General features: G+C 36.7%; 2 protein-coding genes across 5 annotated transcripts; both read right to left on the bottom strand.

Moving 5' to 3' along the window:
- Positions 1 to 212: 212 nt before the first annotated feature.
- LOC113678550 (proline dehydrogenase 1, mitochondrial) lies at positions 213 to 9,560 on the bottom strand. Its single transcript, XM_027195445.2, has 11 exons — positions 9,074 to 9,560; positions 6,996 to 7,374; positions 6,768 to 6,832; positions 6,137 to 6,268; positions 5,947 to 6,008; positions 5,401 to 5,485; positions 5,097 to 5,189; positions 4,325 to 4,471; positions 3,660 to 3,931; positions 3,149 to 3,237; positions 213 to 2,536 (listed from the first exon to the last, which is right to left on the bottom strand). Exons 1-11 carry the CDS (start codon positions 9,380 to 9,382, stop codon positions 2,346 to 2,348), a joined length of 1,824 nt encoding a protein of 607 aa, XP_027051246.2. The 5' UTR covers positions 9,383 to 9,560; the 3' UTR covers positions 213 to 2,345.
- Positions 9,561 to 12,949: 3,389 nt separating this feature from the next.
- On the bottom strand, positions 12,950 to 18,762 carry LOC113678554 (uncharacterized). Of its 4 annotated transcripts, XM_027195452.2 has the most exons (4): positions 18,623 to 18,762; positions 17,331 to 17,515; positions 14,747 to 14,829; positions 13,970 to 14,509 (listed from the first exon to the last, which is right to left on the bottom strand). In XM_027195452.2, the coding sequence occupies exons 3-4, from the start codon at positions 14,783 to 14,785 to the stop codon at positions 14,039 to 14,041; spliced, it is 510 nt and encodes a 169-aa protein (XP_027051253.2). In that variant the 5' UTR covers positions 14,786 to 14,829; positions 17,331 to 17,515; positions 18,623 to 18,762; the 3' UTR covers positions 13,970 to 14,038. The 4 variants fall into 4 exon arrangements, with proteins under 4 accessions (XP_089045313.1, XP_027051250.2, XP_027051251.2 ...); XM_089189187.1 differs by lacking the exon at positions 17,331 to 17,515 and having other exon boundaries at positions 12,950 to 14,509; positions 18,623 to 18,715; XM_027195449.2 differs by lacking the exons at positions 17,331 to 17,515; positions 18,623 to 18,762 and adding an exon at positions 16,233 to 16,497 and having other exon boundaries at positions 12,950 to 14,509.
- Between the last annotated feature and the right edge of the window lie 1,553 nt (positions 18,763 to 20,315).

Genomic DNA, 20,315 nt, shown 5'->3' with positions numbered 1-20,315 from the left:
TGTGTTACCCTCTGCGGTACATTTAATGAATGGCATATGTTGTAGGGCAAGTTTTTCAAGACCATATGTTGATTTTATTCACTTAATCATGTTCGTTATGTTGTGTGGAACATATCTCTTCAAATAGTTTTATTATGGCTTACAAGTGCCCCCCCCCCCCCCCCCTTCTGCTTCTTAACCGAGACTCTATATTAGATGAGTTAACAATCCGGTGGAAGTGTAAACACCTTGTTTTTATTTGATCATTCATTGAGGACGCCAATTATTTACAACATTTCAGTACACATACAATATTTTACCCCTATTGAAAATGTTTATTCCAAGTGTAATTAATTTATCTCATACTTGACTAGTCCATTTCTCATGTGCCTTTATTTTGATTATCTTAGTAAGTCTTTATTACATCATTTACCTATTTTACTGACACCCAAATTGGACTGATTTTCACATGAATGGACATGCACCTTGGCCTGGCTCTGATTTGCAGGCAAAGACATCTTAAAAGTGGGAGATTAGTGTTGGGATCAATAACTCAGACAAAGACATTACCATCTATTACAAAAGGGGGTTTATATATGATAAAATCCAAGACTCACAAGACTTCAAAACCTCTGTTCCAAAGTCCAAAAACCCAGACATTTCAATATTACAATCCTTACGAACAGATTAATGTCAATATGCTCTCTTTTTCATTCCCTTATATAACTTGACTTCTACATTGCAATGTTTTAAAAAGACAAATGAAAATAATCATACTCAAATTGCTATCCTCACAACCATAACTCTGAGCTACTCTACATCCACACCCTGGTGGAATAGCAAATCCCAGACTCTAAAAACTTTGAAAGAAATACATCACTTTGCAACTCAACTTAAAGGTTTAGAGAATTTCAATATCTGACTAGAAATTTTTATCACCCCAAATTTTTCAAGTTACCATTCACCATTCCTAACTAGAGGACAAGTGTGCTCTTAAGCTATGGATGAAGAGCCAATGCTAATTTCTATATATTTATCTGTGTTCTCCCTAGACTGGATTCTTCTTTAGTTACCTACACCTGGGAATACCCCAATCATTTTCCAGATACCAGCATACTCAATATTAAAAATAATTGGAAAACAGCAGAATCTAATTTTCTATAGTAGAATTATGCATGTAATATTTTTCATTGAATTTCAGAGTACCACTAATTACATCATTCCAGAATTAAAACATTCCTCTTGTTCTGTACAATATTTGCAAAGATGATTTTAAACATTAAAATCCTAAACATTAAGCAATGCCCTAAGTGACACAAGAGGAAAGTATACCCCACCCCCACTTAACGCATGTTTTTAGAATCTTGCCCCATTGATTTCAACTTTTAATATTATATCATCCATTCTGTGCTATTTTCCAAATTTATATTCTCAACAGTTGACTGTGACATATTTACAAACCCCTCAGGAATAAATAAACTCAAAAATCAATAAGGTATCCCATAAAGAAATACTTGCTAACACAATTTCCTTCAGACTATATTAATTATCTGGATGAATAAAGAACCCAGTGGTACTGATAAATTTACTAATTACTGCCCTTTGCCCTCAAGCACCTTTTTCATGAACAAATATTTCTGTAAGCTTCTTATTTACTATGTCCATACCTAAAAAATTTTGCAAAAAAATTTGCCTTATTACTGTATTAATTTAACTGCAAATCTTACTTTCCATTGCTGAAAAAGTATGAACATAATCTGTCCTAGGATGTAAAATTTGTAGTATTGTTTTACTCTACATCAAAACTTAATGACTGTTTTTACCCTCAGCAGCAAACATGGAGTAAAGTACTTATTGCATTTCTTGTGTATGGAATGAATATACATACAACAACTCTTAAATGGACTGATGTACAGTTTCCTTAATTAAACTGATACTGAACAAGGTATCAGGTCCAGATCATTGTTAGAACCTTAAGGTTATTTCACTAAGCTACACTTAAAGCCACATCTTGTCAATAATGGATAGAAAATCCCAGCAAACACAGTAAGTGTTTGCCAAATTATGAATTCCAACAAATGTGGACTGCAAAAGGTGTTTCAAATTTGGGCAAATGAGCAAAACAAGTCTTGCATATGGCATCTAAAGATTGTTACGTCTTGAATTCCTTAATTTTTTAAAAATTATGTATAATTATATTTATATACAAACAATTGTGACTGTAATCAAATTATATTCCTATTATTATGGTTGTCTTAGTATTAACTTTTAACTAGTATGGTCAAAGGAACTCTAATTTGAAAAACTGTTGAAAGCAAGGTCTGCTTTCTGGAGTTGTGGCTTCTTTTTGAAGAACCAATATCATCTCACAATGCTGGGTTGTATGTCAGCTCTCCCTCTTGGAACCTCCTTTTAAGCTCCCCCCAGAGAAGGCCTCTCTCTTTGAGCACCCCCTTTAAGAGGCCTTTATTTTCCATGGCCCTTCGCGAGAGGTATGGCAGAACATCTTCCACAGGCCCAAATGGCACATACTTGTACACAGCATACCCTTCATTACCTGAATCAAAGATGAGAAAAATCTTAGTTCAGTGGTTGAAGGCAATTCCTGTGAATCGCTGAAGTGAACTATGAAGGTTGGGGAGTATGCCTTAATACATACTGTGATTATTCTGGTTTGTCTTAGACTTTAGTTTTAAATGTTTACTAACTGTGCAGTATAACTTGCAAGCTTTGAGGCTCTGAGCCGAGCCAAGCCAAGCCATCTAGCACCATATTGTAATGGACCCTACAAGTTACATATAATCTGGATTGAAATTATCAAATTAGCAATTCAGAACATGACTTTTGGGATCTACTAGATAACGTACATGTTTCCGAAGAGGTCTGTAATATGATTAACAGCAGTGTAAAGCAAATTTTAAATGAACTTAACCTTCACCACAACTCTTTGCATCTCACTGAAAAGCGCAGTTTAATGGATCTTACACCCCGTATTTTACTTCATTTAACTGAGCTTTCCAAATGTGAGCCTCTTGTACCCTGCTATGCTTCATCAGGCCACAACACTCCTTCCCTGTGCTGGTAATGTGTGATTGCAAAAGCCATGTAAATCAATACTTCAAGCAACTACATCTTGAAATTCAGATATGTAACTTTACAACCCTCATACCTAATGTAAATGAAATTGCATCAGACATTCCAAAGAGCTGTCCAAAGAAGACTTTCCTTTCCTGAGGTGAAATTCCCAACTCATGCATCCTATGAGAAGATAAAAAAATTGTTAAAACTCTCTGTGATCTTGAAGAAAAAAAATAGTATCCCCTTTGCTATAGCCCCTCAGCAGTGTACTGCAATCACAGGGTGCAAAATGTTGTATGGCAGTGCGATTTCACATTGTGCTCTTAAGGACATCAAAAGCAAGGTCAATTCAAGCTTAAATGAGTTATAGATAAATTGGTGCTTTATATTAAAAATCTTACAATACAATTTGCTGTACAGAAAGGCAAGATTTATACCATGAGCCAAGGATTTCAATATCTTTTTCCACAAGTGGCTGGCAATGGTGTAATATTAGTGCCTGTTCCCAGAAAAGGGTTTGAAAGGTGAACCTAAAATCCTTGATTGTAAGCTAAGCAGATGGTGGTTTGTAATCTTTAAGGTGGCAGTAAACTGAAAATTACCTGTTGATGGCCACCTTGATGGAATTCTCATTGTGAGTTGCCACAAGAACATTAGCATTTCCTCTTTTGGTTTCCTCTAACACAGCATTCAAAACTTCATCAAAACATTTGCTGGTTGCCTTGTAGCTTGGGTGGATTGGGTCAGGGTAGCCTATTGTGCTAGCCCTAAGGCGCTCTTGCTCCATGTAAGCACCTCGCACAAGCTTGGCACCAAACATGTATCCTTCCCGTCTTGCCAATTCCATGTCTGTTTGTATCTTTGTGTAGGTGTCCTTGGATATACAAGATAGCACAACTATTTGATATTATATTTGAGCAATTTTTTCATACCAAATGAGCTGTAGTAATATGTAGTGTATAGCTTCCCTTTGTGGGTTTTTTGGGGTACATTAATTTTGTATAATTAAATCATAAAGCCTTCTGCAGCCTATAATGTCAGTTCTTGACTTGGTTGTTACAATAGTGACATCAACCTAATAGTACTAAAGCCAAGGCCTCTTCATTTGTATTAGAAGTACAGTAAAAAAGGACCAGTGCATTACAATTGCCATGCTGCCCCTCAAAGAACACCAGAAAGACGTCTACCCTTCCAAACTGTACAACTACTGAGGAAATATCAACTTGAAGACTTCCATGTAGGAAAAAACTTGTAGACAAACACTCACCTTTAAATAACACTGGTATGTGTTCAGCACAAGTGGTGTTTCCTTGTTAAACTTCCTCATCAAGTCTAAAGTGAGATGTCTTATGGCAGGTTGAAAGTAGGTTTGCTCAGCATCAACCATAAGCCTCACACCAGTTTTTGAAGCATGCTAATAATAACAAAAATGTTCGCACAAAAATCATGTTTTTGTTTGAGGAATCTTCTTGGCAGGTGGAAGTGCAAAGTTTCTTAAGCTCACAATAAGCTCTTCTCTAATTTGCTTGCAGCTTTTTCCAACAATAATCTTTTTCCCCTAAATTTCCTCATCAGTTTGTAGTATACTGTAATCTCAAGTGGGGGAACACTTGTATTGTCTTCCTCACTAACTTAAAAATAAAATTGTCTTTTTTTCCTTTTGTTGGAAATAATTTTTATTAATGAATGCTCCTTACAAAATATTCACTGCTACCAGCAGTGCATTCAAGTCTAGTAGTATTTTTTGCCAAGTGGAAGACTAAAAAGTGTTCTTGTAGGTCTGGTATGTCTTTTCTAGGATTTACCCTTTAAACCTGAGATCTGATTGTTAATTCTCCCCCCCCCTCCTTGACTGCTAAACATTTCCTTGTTAATCAGTTTCAAGAATTTGGTGTTAGATCATGACAAATTCTACCTGATTTGTTTGAGTATTCTAGTTACCTGTTGGCTAGACAATGTAAGGATATTATAGGGAGAAGTACATGTTAATCCCCTATGGGTGTTGAAGGGTTAAGGGCTAACAAGAAGACAGTGCGCACCTCAGCAAGAGTTGTTAGTCTGTTTGCCATATTTTCCATTTGAATAAGTTCTTCGTCTGTCAGAGCTGAAATTATCGGCCTTCCTGACTTCTCCTGTAAAAAAAAGAAAATTACTATGAATCCTAACCAATTACAGAATGAAAATTTATTGCAGTCTATCATGCTGTCATGTTTTAAGAAGTATTTCAAATATTTTGTGTATACAAATTCATTATTTAAAACTGAAACTCCTTGCAACAGATAACCATCAAGGTGAACAAGATTTTACTTTCTTTCAAAATGAGAAGAATATTTGAGAACTTACATCACCCAGTGGCTTTGCCCTGAATAACTGAGAAAGTTTCAGCTGCGGGGTTAAGAACTCATGCCATTCTATGACATCAATATCACTAGAAATGGAAAATACAAAGCTTTTAAGGATAACCAGCATAATTTATTGTAATAAATTAAGTCAAGATTATGGTAAGTGAATACAGCAGCAGCTGTAATTTAGCGTCACATTTAAAATTGCCCTTTTTGTTAATTTTGGGGAGTACACTTGAAAGAAGACAGGCTGAGGAGTATTAATAAAAGGAGATTTGGTGTAAAGGGCTAGGCAGGGGTAGTACTCTGATTCCATCAGAAAACAGCTTTCTACAAGTTAAAAAAAAGGAATACTGTCAAATGGATTGCAAATAGCCTTTCATGCCATCAGCCTTCAATTTAGAATTAATCATAACAACACAGGTTGTTAGCCAATAGTCTGCCAAATTTTCATAACTTGAAAGAGAAAAGTTAGCTAAAATTCAGATTATCTTATGCTCATTTTAGAATCAACAAATTGTAGTTATTGTTCATAACTTCAATTTACCCTGACTTGTTGGTATCAATTAAGTCAAATATTCTGTTTGCTTCTTCTGGACTCGTCTCAACCTGACAGTGAAAAAAGAAATGATCATACAGTCAATTAATTCACACCTATTATAATATCACTCTATTTGAAACTGCCTAGAACTGCTCAACTATGCAAAGTGAACCATTCAAAAGACAGCATCAATTACCCCAAGTGTTTTCAGGCCTTCAAAGAACTTGTCTCTGGCAACACTGTTTCCAATCTTATCCATCAAGACAGAATCTGAAGCCAGATGATCAAAGAAGTACTGTGTCTGATTCAGAATTTCTGAGATTCGCATCTGTAAGAAAAGGAACATACTTTGTATTCAGAAATGTATCATTTTAAGGGTGTAATCTGATTAATGTTTTTGTTTTGAAAGCATACTGCTGATCCTCATAACCACTAAATTTGGGCAACCAAAATGAGTGATTAGCTATTCTGGTCAATTTCAAATGAAGGGAGAGTGTTCTCAAGTATTCACAGCTGTCTGTGTCACCTTATTAAGGATATCTTTCCATAATAGTAATTGAAATGAGTGAAGCGCAATTGGGTATGAGTACAACACCAAGTTTAATGGCCAGTTTTAATTGTTACAATTAAATACCCTACCTTCTCACAAGGATTATCAGCTCTTTCAAAATAAATGTAATTAATTAAGCCAATTATTTATCAATTTTTTTACATGTTCAAATGGTCACATGGTCAAAAAAGATTTAATTAATTCTAGAGTTTCTGAGCTTGTGTTAGCATCAGTAGTGTGAACCACTGCCTTAATTCTCTAAAGATGCCTTACTCACAAGTATCTGAGGCCTTCCTAAGGCTGTAACCTTGATTGCAGCAAAGCCATCCTTGGAAGCACTTGCTGTAATATATATATATAAAAAATGAATTTCAAAATACCTCATTATTGCCTTAAATAGCAATACATATGTTTACTTATTCTATTCTATCAGGAGCCCATTGTGGGCTCCTAATTCTATCTATTCCATGTTTAGAATTCAACTAAGTTTACACAGTGATCTTACCTGCTGCATCAATGCATTTCAAGAATGTGTCAACTCTCTTTTCACACTCTTCTTCCCCTTCATAAAAATATGTCCGAGCACTGTACACCCCTTTCCTCCTATCTGCAAATTCTTCATGGGGTTTGTATTTGTCGTGTTCATCTGATGGATCTACAGAATCTTCAGTATTTTGTCCCATGTGACTTTTGGTTTCATTTTCTGACAAGTCCTCTTCCACAGAATAATCTAAAATTGCACCAACTCCAAACTTCTCCAAATTAGAAATAGCTGGCTTGATTGCTTCTTGATCTTCACCAGCCACAAAATGACCATAAAAAGAGGCCTTCATTAACTTCCTGAACAAATGCTTTCCAAGAATCTTTTGACCAAACTGAAGCAACTAAAATTGAAACATGTACAGTAGTAAAGTTTAAAATTATGTAATTTTTATAAGAGAGTTTCTCAAGGAAAATTGTTACAGAATGATGAGTGCATATGGTAGATTTTATTTATGCATCAGTTACAAGACCTCAGCAATTTTGAAATAACAAAGTAAAGCCTGAGTTGTTTATTAAAGTGAAATCAGTATCTAAATGAGCATCCACATGACTCTTCTTGATGGCTGCTCAAGACAAGATTTTCCTCATAGAGGAGTTTGCCTGATACAGATTTCTCTGTTACATAAATTTGCTCTTATTTAAGCTAAAATTTATCCATTTGTTTATTAGCAATATTAATGAAGGCTAGCCCAGTTCAGCTTCAAGCTGGTTTGAATGGGGGCTTGCAAAATCAGTTTGTTGATCAACTTTGAGAAAATTCAGAAACAAAAAAAATGAACACATTATGAAATTAACCAAAGTGCAACATAGGATGTGAATAATTTTACAATGTAATCAACAGTCAGGCCAAATGCTAAAATACTTCATTTTGGGCAAATAAGTAGACTTTCAGGATACTTAAAATGTAGAATATTCAAAATGTGTTCCTGTTCCCGCAAGCAACACAGTGTATTTAATATTGTACATGTTTATCTTTGACAGTGGCTAGTTCAACATATTACTGGAGGTGTGTTCAGGGGTTTGTCTTGCGTGTTCCAAATTCCACTGATACAACAGGAGTAACGAAACTAGTAACAACCTGAATCGTTGCAAGATTGTGAAACTGGCAAAACTTTGTTATGAATTGGTGATTCTGATACAATTACATGCCGATACATATTGCTACATGCATTATCGCATCTAACAGCCTCGAGGATATAGATGAAAAGTATTTCTAGGCTTGAAAAAGGTTTATTTTGAAATCGAACGAAATACATTTGGACATCTAGTTTCAAGATGAGAGTTCATCTCCATTCGACGTAGAGCGCCTTTCGTTTCAATGGTGGAAAGCACAATTTAAGTTGACAAAACATGTTTCGACAATCATTTCACTTAAAGCCCTCTACTTGACCCCATTTGTTAATTATCGGATTTTCAATTGCGCAACAGAATAATTTTAAAGTTTAATAACTTCAAGACCGGTACTGCGAAAATAAAATTTTAGAGATTTCATTTACACCTACTGCTAACCGTATTTCAAGAAACTGAAAATGGTTTAAAGTTTCCCATTTTCTTGATGTTTTACGTAACTTCGCGATCGACATGTGATACGAGAGTGGTTCGTCGACGACTCAATAGATTTAGTCGCCAACAGCGTTAGATTTTGCAGTGATTACAATGAGTTACGAGTAGTTTTTCTTTTTTTCGTCTATCCTTTACGATAAGCGGGAATCAAATAACAGAATACATATGAAGGTTTCCAACAACAACATGACAGTTGGAGTTACCATTTATTAAACTTGTAAACAACACGGTTTCAGGAATTTAGCAGAACGATGAAATAGGGTTCGTGTTGTGCGATTACCTCACAAAATATCTCGCGTATCGACAATATTTGGTTATAAAGCTTTCGGATAAAAAGCCGCAAACGAGTTCTGGACGTTACTAGAGTTTTGCTATAGTTGAAGGTTACGTAAGAATTAAGATATGTCTTGTCTAGACAGTACTTCATCAGGACGAGATTATGCAAGCTTATGGCGTATGGGTTGTGATTTTCCTTACCTCTTTGTTCTTATTCACTAGAATATCGAAGGTGCACAGTCTAAATATGGCCAAAGCCCGAACAATCTCCCACGTCGTTTTCGATCGGAACGCGTTTTTGCCGTCGTTGAAGCTCAATCCACTAACTGTTTTGTCGAGACTGGTGGAGGAGTGATCCCTTTCAAGAGAAATTGTGGCAGTCCTTGAAACTTCAGCAACGCTGTGACTACCTCTTCTTAATGAAAATAGCAATGTTCGAGTATTCGATGACCTTCCGTTAAGAAGAAGTTTTGTTCCCCACGACCGGCAACACACAACATTCCTCGCCATGATGAACGTATGAACGCACAGTGACAAGTGTTTTTACATTATTAAAAAAGTCACACTTATGTATTGTTGGCGCGATTTTCGTGCACGTGACGACAACCTGTTTTTCTGGTTTTCCTTGTCTGCCCAGCATCCGCAGTTTGTAGCATCAAACCGTTCATTTCCTTTGTAGGTGTTTTCCCTTAGAGAAATTTTTAAAATTTGACCAAAAAAAAAAAAAAAAGAGAGAGAAAAGGAAAAAATAAGAATTAAGGAAACTCATGTTTCATATAAACGGATTTAAAGTTATACTGAACTTATGACATTTCCGCTGACTGTAAGAATTAATTATGGATAATTTAGTGTTAACAACTGGGTTGAAAACGTAAATTAGCCACCGTAAAGAGTAAAAAAGCTGACGTTTCGAGCGTTAGCCCTTCTCTAATCGCTCTGACGAAGGGCTAACGCTCGAAACGTCAGCTTTTTTACTCTTTACGGTGGCTAATTTACGTTTTCAACCCAGTTGTTAACACTAAATTACCTGCTTTACTCTCCCACCGACGCAGCACCACAGTTTCTTTAGAAACTTACCCCTTTATTAATTATGGATAAGCGTTCTTCTGCGTTGGACCACAGCTCATAACAACAGAGTCGAACCACAGTGCATAACGGAAACAGGTTTTTAAGATCAATGACAGGAAGAATGTGAAACTGTCTAAATAAAGTTTTTAGAATAAAAATAAATCTTAAAATCTCATCTACACAGTTGGAGAACATGTGTGAAGAGAAATCGAAGCTGACAAGTTCAAATTAACAGTTGCTCGCTTGGAACTCAACGAAGGAACAACTTATACCCGACTGATGCTAATATTTACAGGTTTTAAAAGTTGCCAGCTCGATACTTAAAAATAGATAAACGTATAGGCTACTTTTTTTTTCCTCTTTGTGACCACGAAAGAATGGCGATGTAACTAAGCCATTGAGTTGATATCCTTTGGAGCATATGAGCGAAAAAATTATCAAAAATTGAGACGGGCATTTAAAATCATCAAAAGAAAAAGCACTTAGCTGAACTAGGTGCATTGGGAAACTACAAATTGCGTTACAATAATGTATATTTTCAAGAAACCAACATGGCGGCGCTGCACGGACGGTATTCATCGCTCGGAATATCTTACGGAAATACGAATGACTCTATCTCCCGATAGAAGGCGTTTCATCTGGCGTATACTAATCTTCATACTATCTTTCTTCGAGGAAAAACAGTAATCTGATCTTTCTTCATACCAATTGCGAGGCTAAGGTATGCTTGTTAAATACATCAAATTTATCCCTTAGTTCTAGGCTTCCAAATGAATTCTTGTCAACTGAAAACAATTCAGCTGATGCAGATGTGGAAACTGATGCGATTAAACCAAATGATGGTGTTAATCTAGTTCTTAGTAACTTATTATATAATAAATTATTTGTTTAGACAGCGAGTTTCTACTCGTTTTTTATTTGAAAGTAAGGAATTCATTGACAATGATGGCTTCACTGTCTCACAGTCTTATGAAATATTGACAGAATTTGAACCCTGATCTTCTATCAAGTATCTCATTTCCATTCTCGATATTCAGTCTTTTAAGGAAGCAGCGACGCCTTCAACTTTAAGTGTTGCAAATTAACGCTAACCTGCAGGCTTTTCCGAAACATAGAGACTGTATATTACAACTGAAAAAAAAATAGAAAAAAAACATTCTGGAGTATCGATCCAGATCACTTAGAGGCGCGTAAGATTTTAACAGTAGCTAAAGTAATCATCATTATGCTAACATTTATCTTGGGAATCACAAAGGCTGTTGGAATCCACTGATGAAACTCTACCTCTATGTAGCAAGAGAGATGCACCATATAGATGATGGCAATCAACAGCAATTTGCTATATACTTGTTTCACCTTTGCTAATTAAAAGATATCTAGAATAAGTTACTATGCTGGATACAGTGTTGCTTCTGCACCTGGATCTGTAGCATTAATTAACTGATGGCAGTGGAACCCTCTGTCTATCTAGCGCTAACATTTTCTCAGAGAGAAAAGTTAATTGTTTTAATTGTGTTCTTCCAAAGGACAATACATGATGGTGGTTAGGGTTAACCTCAGACACGGGGAAAGAAAATTAACTTTGAAAATTAACATGATTTTGAGTGCAATTTGGTGTTTATAAGCAAAAGGGAATTTTTCAAAGACAACAAAATTGCACCAGCCCATAGAGCAAGTGCAATTGTAGCCTTTGAAAAATTTACTAGTACCTATATTTATTGCACAAGAAATCATGTTGTTACTTATTAATAATTTATATGAAAAAAAAACATCACAGAAAGTCATGACACACAAAATTTTGACAGCGCAGACACTAATTGTAATTTACACTTTTGTTACAACTTGGCACATGTCTAAAAATGAAAAATGCACTTGTTTTCAGCCAATCAGATGTGCATTTTTTTCATGTATATTATTATAAGGGGAATTGCCTGTGAACTTTTCAACACTAATTATCCATTCCCTGTAAATTCAGAGCTCTTCAGAAGATGATGGATACCCATAATGTTTCTAATGGCCTTCTAGATTTCAAACTTGACATTTTCCTTACATCTGTTGTGGAATTAAAGTCAAGATTACCATTAAGCCATTAACTCTCAGAACTGAGTTACATGTCACCTCTCCCCATAATATTGATACATTTTAAAGTAAACAGGTAATGAGAATACTCAAATTTATTAGGTAGTTGTTAGCATGAACACCAAATTCACATAACTAGTTTACAAGCTAGGAAGGATAATTAACAATCAGATCTTTGGGAGTTAAATGGTTTATGAGAAGCATAAGTAGTGCTAATCAAATTATTTCTGGAGTCATTTGGAATACCTGGTCTCCTTGGCAGCTTTTGTTTAGTCTTGTCACTCATGCTCTCTCTCTCTTTCTCATGGACTTACCAATTCCTGCAATGAAGATTTCTAATCATCCTTTGGGAGACTATTGCAAAAGTCTCCATGAACAAACCAACTAGGTGGTGTTTTAAATGCACAAACTTTTAAACCTCTTAGAAGGTCTTTCCTGCATCTTGTAACCAATATACTGAGGTATTTATTTAGGGTATTTTCATTCATAAATATAGAAGAGCCTTAAAATTATTCTGCCCTCAAAATGTTTCTCACATAAATTTCAAGAGCGTTGAAAATAAGAGCTAAAAACAGCAAATCAATATTTTTGAAAAAAAAATTTACTTTGATGAAAAGTTGATGCATTCTTTCCTGAGCGATACAGTATTAAGTTTGCAATATCATATCAAATTTGTAATTTTCCTAACTGTCAACCATACAATTCTTATGTTAGTTCAGAGAATTTAATATTGGATCACCTAAATATCCCCAAATTGATACTTTTCTTTATTCTCGTCACTTATCTGGTTGATATTGTATTCAATTTGATACTGTAAGGAGAAATTCTGTCTTGGCCATTCATGGGAGTTAAAGGGTCAATATTTATTTCTAAGTTGGGGGTCATACAGTCTTTGGTAGTACCAGTAGTTATACACACTGGAAAAGTAAGGAGTGTTTTGTTGTTATTTATTTATTTTTTGTTGATATTTTAACATATTGGAATATAGATTAACAACAGAAACCTTGATACTTTATTAAACATTATTAAAGGAGTGTATAAGAGTATACAGATATTCCACAAAAAATAAATTATGACGAAACCTTTTTAATAGAGTTGCAAAGAAAAAGGCTCATCTTATATACTTCTTGTCAGTTCTCAGGACAACTACACTTACCAGTGTCTCTTACTTCCTTGTTTAATGATTTTCTGATTGACATGCAATGGAGAAGATATGAAATTCATATCAAGTTCAAATTACTGGGTACTCCAAAGTTTTGCTCACAAAGATCTGAGCAATAGATAAAAATCAAACTTAGCTTAAAAAACTTCTATATTAATAAAATACCATTGCAGGCCTTGTAATGAGCAGGTCTGGGAGGTACTTGCTAAAAAGCTTGGATTTTTTTTTCTTAACCCCCTGCCTGTGCTGTGCTTCACCCCACTAAAGATTTGCATATTCTTCACATTTCCACAAACACTACAGCCTTAGTCTCAGTTTGAGTACAGTTGTCCATAGTTGATAAATCTGTGGATTCTTCAGGGACACTACAACCATATAGCAAGCTAATTTTGGTAATTTTTTTATAACCCTGGTATTTTTCAAATAACTTCTTTGTTGCTGGAAGAGAGTAGTTAAGGACCTTTCACTATCTTTCAATAGAGCAAGGGATGTGTAAGAAATTGGCAGACTGTACCACCTATTCCAGTAAACTGTCATGAAAGTTATTTTCAAGGATACCCTCTACAATCAGGAAATATTTAATGTCCTAACTTATCCCTTCCCTCACAAACTCCCCTCCCTCCCCCCCACCCCCAAACACACATATTCAATTACATACACACTGCCACATACTTCAAACTCTTAAATGTTAAGTAGGTTTCCAGGTGTTTTATCTTATCATAATAAGAACTTGTTTTTTTCCCTTCTTTTTTTTTTTCCTAGGACCAAGACCTCCAGGGTTGCTAAAATTTTCAATCCTCCCTCCCCCCTGTTTAATTACCCATCCCCCCATCCCTTTTATCATAACAAACAGTCCCTCATTTGTTTTCATCATGTAGATCACTGGTCCCATTTTGATCTTGTAGTTTCTGCTGCAGTTGCGTTTTTAAATTTTCACTGAATTGAAGAGCTTCACTTTGCAGTTCATCAATTTCTTTTTGAAGATCTTCATTAGTTTTAATCAACTGAGCAATTTGCAGGGTAAGTTTCATAAGCCCTGCCTGTCGCAGTACAGCAGCAGTACGACTAAAGCGGTCTGAACTTCCATTATAATGTTTCTTGACCTTTCCTTTGCTGTGATGGTGTCTATGGTAGTGGTGATTGTGGTTGTGGTTGTGATTCCCAGGACTGCCCTTTGACATCATATCACCGGATATTGATGGAGAGGTGCTATAGTGCCCACTTCTTTGAGGGTGCTTTGACTCTCCAGCTGAGCAGCTGGCACTGCTAGAAACATTACAAGACCTTGGGATACCAGTTGCTGTCGGTCTTGGGATTATTACATCACCCTAAGCGACAAAGGAAAATTTTCTAGGGAAAAATTTCTAAGGAAAAATTTCATCAGATTCTTCGAACCCTGAATCAGATTAATTCTGTAGTTTTTGGATTTTTTTGTCTTACGAAAAACGTGTATCATTCAAACCAATGGTAACATGAGCATGGGATATACATCGGCTCTTACAATCGTGCCAACAGCTTGTCTGTAGAACCTCGATTAACATAATACTGCGTTTTCTTTGACCAACCTGAAATTGACCTCTGTTGTCTTCAAAGTCCTCCGCCATCTAACTCTCCGCTTATAATGAAATCATCCAACATCAAATTGTAACTTGAAAAGATTAGAAAAAAAATAAACAAATAAATAAACCAGGCAACAATGATATCATTGAAGAGTTCGGACGCGTATAAACCAAGTCATAACAATATAGTTTAATAGCTACGTCCGATAGGTCAGATATTACAGTTTCATACTCATGCTTTCTGGAACATTTGAGAGTCTTGTTTGTCGTATCTTGCGTTCTCTTCAAAGCAATATTTTTAACGGAAGTTCAATAAGATGAGTTAAATCGAATGATGAAAAGACGATGACGGAAGTCTTCGAAGCATTTTCTCTTTTAAACCGAGAACTGAATTCAATGTCAAGCCTGGACGCAGCAACGCTCGATCGAATAAATTCTGTATCGTCAGGACTTTAAGAATATGATATTGAAAATCAACAAATAGTTTTTATAATGACTTAGGTGGGAGACTAGATCTGTTACTTCTACGTTTAATCTTGCAAAATTTGCACGACAACTTTCAATAGTATGTTCACGAAAAGTTCCATATGGTTCACTGAGTTCGTACGAAACAAAATTATCACAAACCTCTGAAAAAGCTTCCTTGTCGAAATTCAACCGCCTGTAGCGATCATTTGGCCGATAAACGAGTGCATAGAGGTTGCAGTATTGTATATGGCATCAGTGATAATACTTTTTAACGGTGGTACGCTGTCGAGTATACTTTGTGGTGATTTTAAAGCGTTTGTAGGATGTTACGTAATTGCGTGCATAGAAGTCACATATGTCCAAACGTGATCACTTTACATGACAAACGTGACTGTGATGTCTGACTTGTATTCCCCTCACATTTCTATAATGTTTCTGATTTTGTCTTTCTTCTGGTACATTTAAATAATTTTAAAGTTATGTGCTCGTCGAAATCGATAATGAGCGCAAATAATGATTTAAACTTTGCTGTAGACGAAAGAAAAATTGACTTCACACGCTGGATTTGCCTCACGTGCTGTGACCTCTAAATTTTTAGCTACACGCGACTTTTGAGTGGCGACGTAGCAATCAGTGACAAAGTAGGCCCTTGAACGCGCTACGATTCGGTTTTGCAGCAACGCGACTTCTGTGTGAAAAATGGCCATATACTGCCCTCTCTACAGTCCGCTGTGTTTCAGTACATATTTCTCGCCTCCTGCTTATTTCCACTTAACCAGATCGTCTGAAACAGTGATTCACATTTTTCCCGTCTCCGAAACCTATGCGAGCATATTCGATCCAAAAAATTTTAAGAAATGCGCATTTCAGAAAAGCCTAAAAGGTAATTACAAATTTCCCGGCAAACATCTATCGCCATCTTAACTCTTATTTTGCTACCCTTTACCATTTCAGAAAAGCCCGAAAGGCAACTACAAATTTCTCACCAAACATCTATCGCTATCTTAACTTCTCTTTCGCTTACCTTTTGGGTTTATATCTTGTTATATCACAAACTCAGCTTAAACTCTAATTGTAAACAAGCTGAAGTTCTTGCGATGACTTTTCAGTGCTTGTATGCATACAAAGAGCTTTGCTTCGTTTGTCTGAAGCATCACACGAGGTAGTGGCACGTGTAGCGCGAAACACACGAGACATCCGCACGTGGGACATCAGCACGTGCGGCAAGTCAAAGAAATCGATCAAGAGGAAAAGTCTTTCACTCTGAATGGTCATTTTCTGGATAGTTTCATCGGACAGTGAAGGAAAAAGAAGATTTTTTCCCCGTCGTTTCTTTTTTTTATTTTTAAGTGTGTTGTTTCAATCGCACTCTCATCACATCTGTGTTTGTGGAAGATATCACGTGCACGTTTATTCTACAGCCGAGGATCCCTGGCACGAGTTCCGCTCTACTTCTAATATTTTTCTCCCGCGAATCATTGTTAGATGCCTGATCGATTTGGAAAATGAAAATATTTACAGATTTTTTTTAAAAACTTCACAGAAATTGAATTTGCATGTGAGCGTGTTCGGTTAATTTCGCAAGCTTAAATTTTATCCTTGTAAAAGTTTTCGTCATATCAGCCAAAAAACAATCTCGGACAAGTACCAATTGCATAGAGCATCATTTACCGTCAAAATAAACGCGACCACCGGTAACGACATGCTTTAAAACAAAACAATTTTTTTAGTTAAATGCAAAAATAAGCAAGTATGATCGGTGTTATGCAATTTATAGAATAAAATATCCCAAGTAACAAGCCTCTCCCCGTATTGCGGAATATAGAATATGGGAAATAAAATAAACGTATTATCCTGGAAGGGAGGGAGGGAGTGAGGCACTCTCATACGAAAGATACGAGAGCTAGAGGTCGAAATACAAAACTTTCGAAAAAAAGTGGTGTCTGGGGTGTCTGGCTAGATAGTGCTTCACATGTATGTTAGCTGTAGGACGCTGAACAGGATCTAAATCTTGGGTAACATGAGATTATTATAGTTCCCCCTTCCCCTAGAACCTGGCAAGAATTGCCTGGACAATATCGAAAATCAACACTAGTGTAAAACAGCTTGAGAAAAACCAAACCAATGAAATGTGACGGTCACTCGATTGCAGTTTGCTTGCAAATTCACAGAGACCATAACAGGTACACGAAGGTCAACAGACACGGAAGCATGAAAGTCGCTGGTGCCAGGTCTTTACGATGAACCGCTTACTCAGTCTATACTTCTTCCTGGACAAGGCGCTGTAACTGTGCACGACATTTACCGCTGAAAAATAACCGTTGCAGTAAAAATCTTTTTCACTAAAATTATGAATGTTACAAAAAACGAATTGTCGTTGAGACTTCCGGCATTCGCCATTTGCCCAGACTTATTATAATCAAGGTTTGCATGAGACAGCTGTAAACAAGGATACGTAGCAAGCTAAGTATCAACACTATATTTGAGAACTGGTGATTCGCTTCTTTGAAATGGCAACCGTCACTTTTAACTGGCGTCTCTAATTTTAACTAGCGATCGCCACTTAAAACTGGCGTCGCCACTTGGAACTGGTGATCGCCACTTTTATAATGGCGACGGCAACTTTGAAGTACCGCCTCCTTAAACTGGCGATCGCCACTTACATAGCCAGTTTCAAGTAGAAGTTGATCAATTACATCCTCCAATTTATTTTCAGCTCGCTCCTGACCCAGTGCTGCCGTTTCTCCCAGACAAAACATCATGCATGTAACATATTAGCATCAAAATAATTCGTAGATGTTGTATTTATACAGTGGCTACCTTTTCATCTAATAAACTGCGCTCTTCGAATGATAAAGTTCGTTTAGTCTTGTAAGCCAGTCTGCAGAGGATGGCATCACTCGACAAGATCTCGTGCGTACAAAGGCGATTCAGACATGTGAAATGTATGGCAAGAAAAGAAAAACTCGTGCGTGTATATGCCATATTCTGCGGCAAGTTTTGTAGAGTTTTTTGGCGGTGGAGCCACGAGAGGAATAGATTGCAATATTACCACTTCCATTTACTTTTTATTAAACGCTCTTAACAACATCAGCACTAGACTTGAAAATTCGAGCACGGTTAATTACCGCCTGCACATTTTCGCCAAAGTAACCTTTTGTCGCTCCAAGCTTCTGGGTGGATAATCAATTAATTAAGAGGATAGTGAAACAATTCTCTCCATTCTGATGCTTAAACGCTGGCGAAAATGCATATAAAGAGTCTCAAGTTCGCCACAGTCTCTTCTAGCTAGTCTACCAAAATCGTTTTTGCCGCTTGCCGAGCATGTGATCGCGAAATTTCAATGTTATATAGAAAAATTGTACAAAATGACCGTTTAATCGGTTAAACTTTTTCACTTGTTCCCATGCTTACCTGCAGATCTCAAAGAAAGCTTGATTCGATTTGACGACGGATCATGCGACGAGAGCTATGTTTGAATTTCCTAGCGCAGGAATTTTTTTATTTGATTTGTCTTTCTTCGGTGCTGATACCGGATGCAGGATCTGAAGAAACGTTTAATATCACACGAGACCTTCGCACGTTTAAGGTAGATCGCACGTGCTTACTGCACGTGCAAATGACATTAAGTCCAGGTGGTCAGTTACTAAAGCGAAACACGCCGAAAGAAGGTTAAAATTTAACTGAAAATGTAAAGAGCACGGCAGACAGTAGGATTCAGACACAATCTAAACCATATGTTTATTCATTTAATGTTTTCAAGATTCCAAAAAAGGATTTTCTCAGTCAGCAAAAGAGGCGTTGTTTTTGGGCGTTTTTCAGACGCGACGAGCGGAGGCAGCCCGAGGGGATTGAGGTGAGCGTGTGTCTGAATAATTAAACCACAAAGATTTTCAAATAATTAAATGAGGTGGGGGTATTGAGCATGATCCCGATTTCCCGCACTTAAGCCCTTTGTTACTCGAATCCTGCTCTTTTTAACCTTCCCCACCCACCCCCCCCCCCAAAATAAATAAATGAATAAATGAAACAAAGTGACTGTAGGATTGACCCTTCCGATTACTTTCATCCCACCCCCAAGTACATTTATAGTATTTTAAGTTGCCTGCAGTGTAATTAGTCTTTGGAGGATTTGGAAGTGCAGACCTGTAGTGTTTGCATGGGCATGTACGAAACTCAAACATTAAATGTCCCCAGGAAAGAACGAAACTCTGGCTGTCTAAGGGAGCAGCTGACATAAATACCTGCCTTACATGATGGTTTGACCCGTGGAACAATCCCCTTAAGACTTGAAACATTTGAAGGAGCTTCAGCCGAATAAGCATCGAGTCAATAATTGGCGTGCTATCACATCCGATCCACTTTCTTGACATCTGGTCGAAACAAAATACTCTCAGCTTTCTGCTCGTCCGTCGATTACTGAACAATTTCAATTAAACAGCTATCGACCAGTCACATTGGCTTGGTCATTTCGCTTTCACCTGTAGAGTGTTTATGTAGGTCGTCACGATTTCCGCATCCCGGATTGCCGAAATACAAGTTAAAACTCTCGCATATCATGCCTAAATTCTGGCGAACATCCGCGGTGCTTTTTCCGAAGTAGGAAAATCCCGAATTCGTCTGGATATTTTGCGTTTTCCTGAATCCTACAAAGTATTTTGGTCAAATCCCGGATTCTTATAAAAGCAGATGGGGGTTGGGGGTGAGGGACCAGAGATAGGGGAAGAAACTTTTATTTTAAATCTTAAATATAGAGGTTCAGAAATATAAATTTTGCCTCACACAAGGAAGGTTTGGGATAAGGGTGGGTAATTTTAGCCCTCCTCAGTTTTGAGTCCCTTCTTCCTCTGACTTCTCATCTTCTACCCAGATGGCCCTAATTCCATGAGGAAAATTTGTAACTAATGTCATTATGCCTTCATCGTATTTTCAGAATTCAAATTAATTTTGATTTGGCGAGCTAACAAAGTTAATAAGCAAGGAAACAATGAATAACGTATTATCTGGTATTTAAGTGGAGCGTTAATAATGTGGTTCATTTCCATTAATAATGTTTCATATTAGTTCCTATACAAATTTGTATGACAATGAAGTGTAAACACGTTCA

This window comes from Pocillopora damicornis, chromosome 12 (genome assembly GCF_964200805.1).
Source record: "Pocillopora damicornis chromosome 12, jaPocDami1.2, whole genome shotgun sequence".
Lineage (NCBI taxonomy): Eukaryota > Metazoa > Cnidaria > Anthozoa > Scleractinia > Pocilloporidae > Pocillopora > Pocillopora damicornis.
This window is presented reverse-complemented; position numbering and strand designations above follow the sequence as displayed.

Bases quoted from the DNA above. Each gene is read 5' to 3' on its own strand.
- LOC113678550 (XM_027195445.2), bottom strand. From the start codon at position 9,382: ATGGCGAGGAATGTTGTGTGTTGCCGGTCGTGGGGAACAAAACTTCTT. The intron at 6,833-6,995 runs GTAAGATCACTG...TATATATTACAG, and splicing joins GAAATGCATTGATGCAGCAG to CAAGTGCTTCCAAGGATGGC. The intron at 5,190-5,400 runs GTAAGTTCTCAA...TTTTTTTTACAG, and splicing joins GGGCAAAGCCACTGGGTGAT to GAGAAGTCAGGAAGGCCGAT.
- LOC113678554 (XM_027195452.2), bottom strand. From the start codon at position 14,785: ATGGCGGAGGACTTTGAAGACAACAGAGGTCAATTTCAG. The intron at 14,510-14,746 runs GTTGGTCAAAGA...TTTGTCGCTTAG, and splicing joins ACAACAGAGGTCAATTTCAG to GGTGATGTAATAATCCCAAG.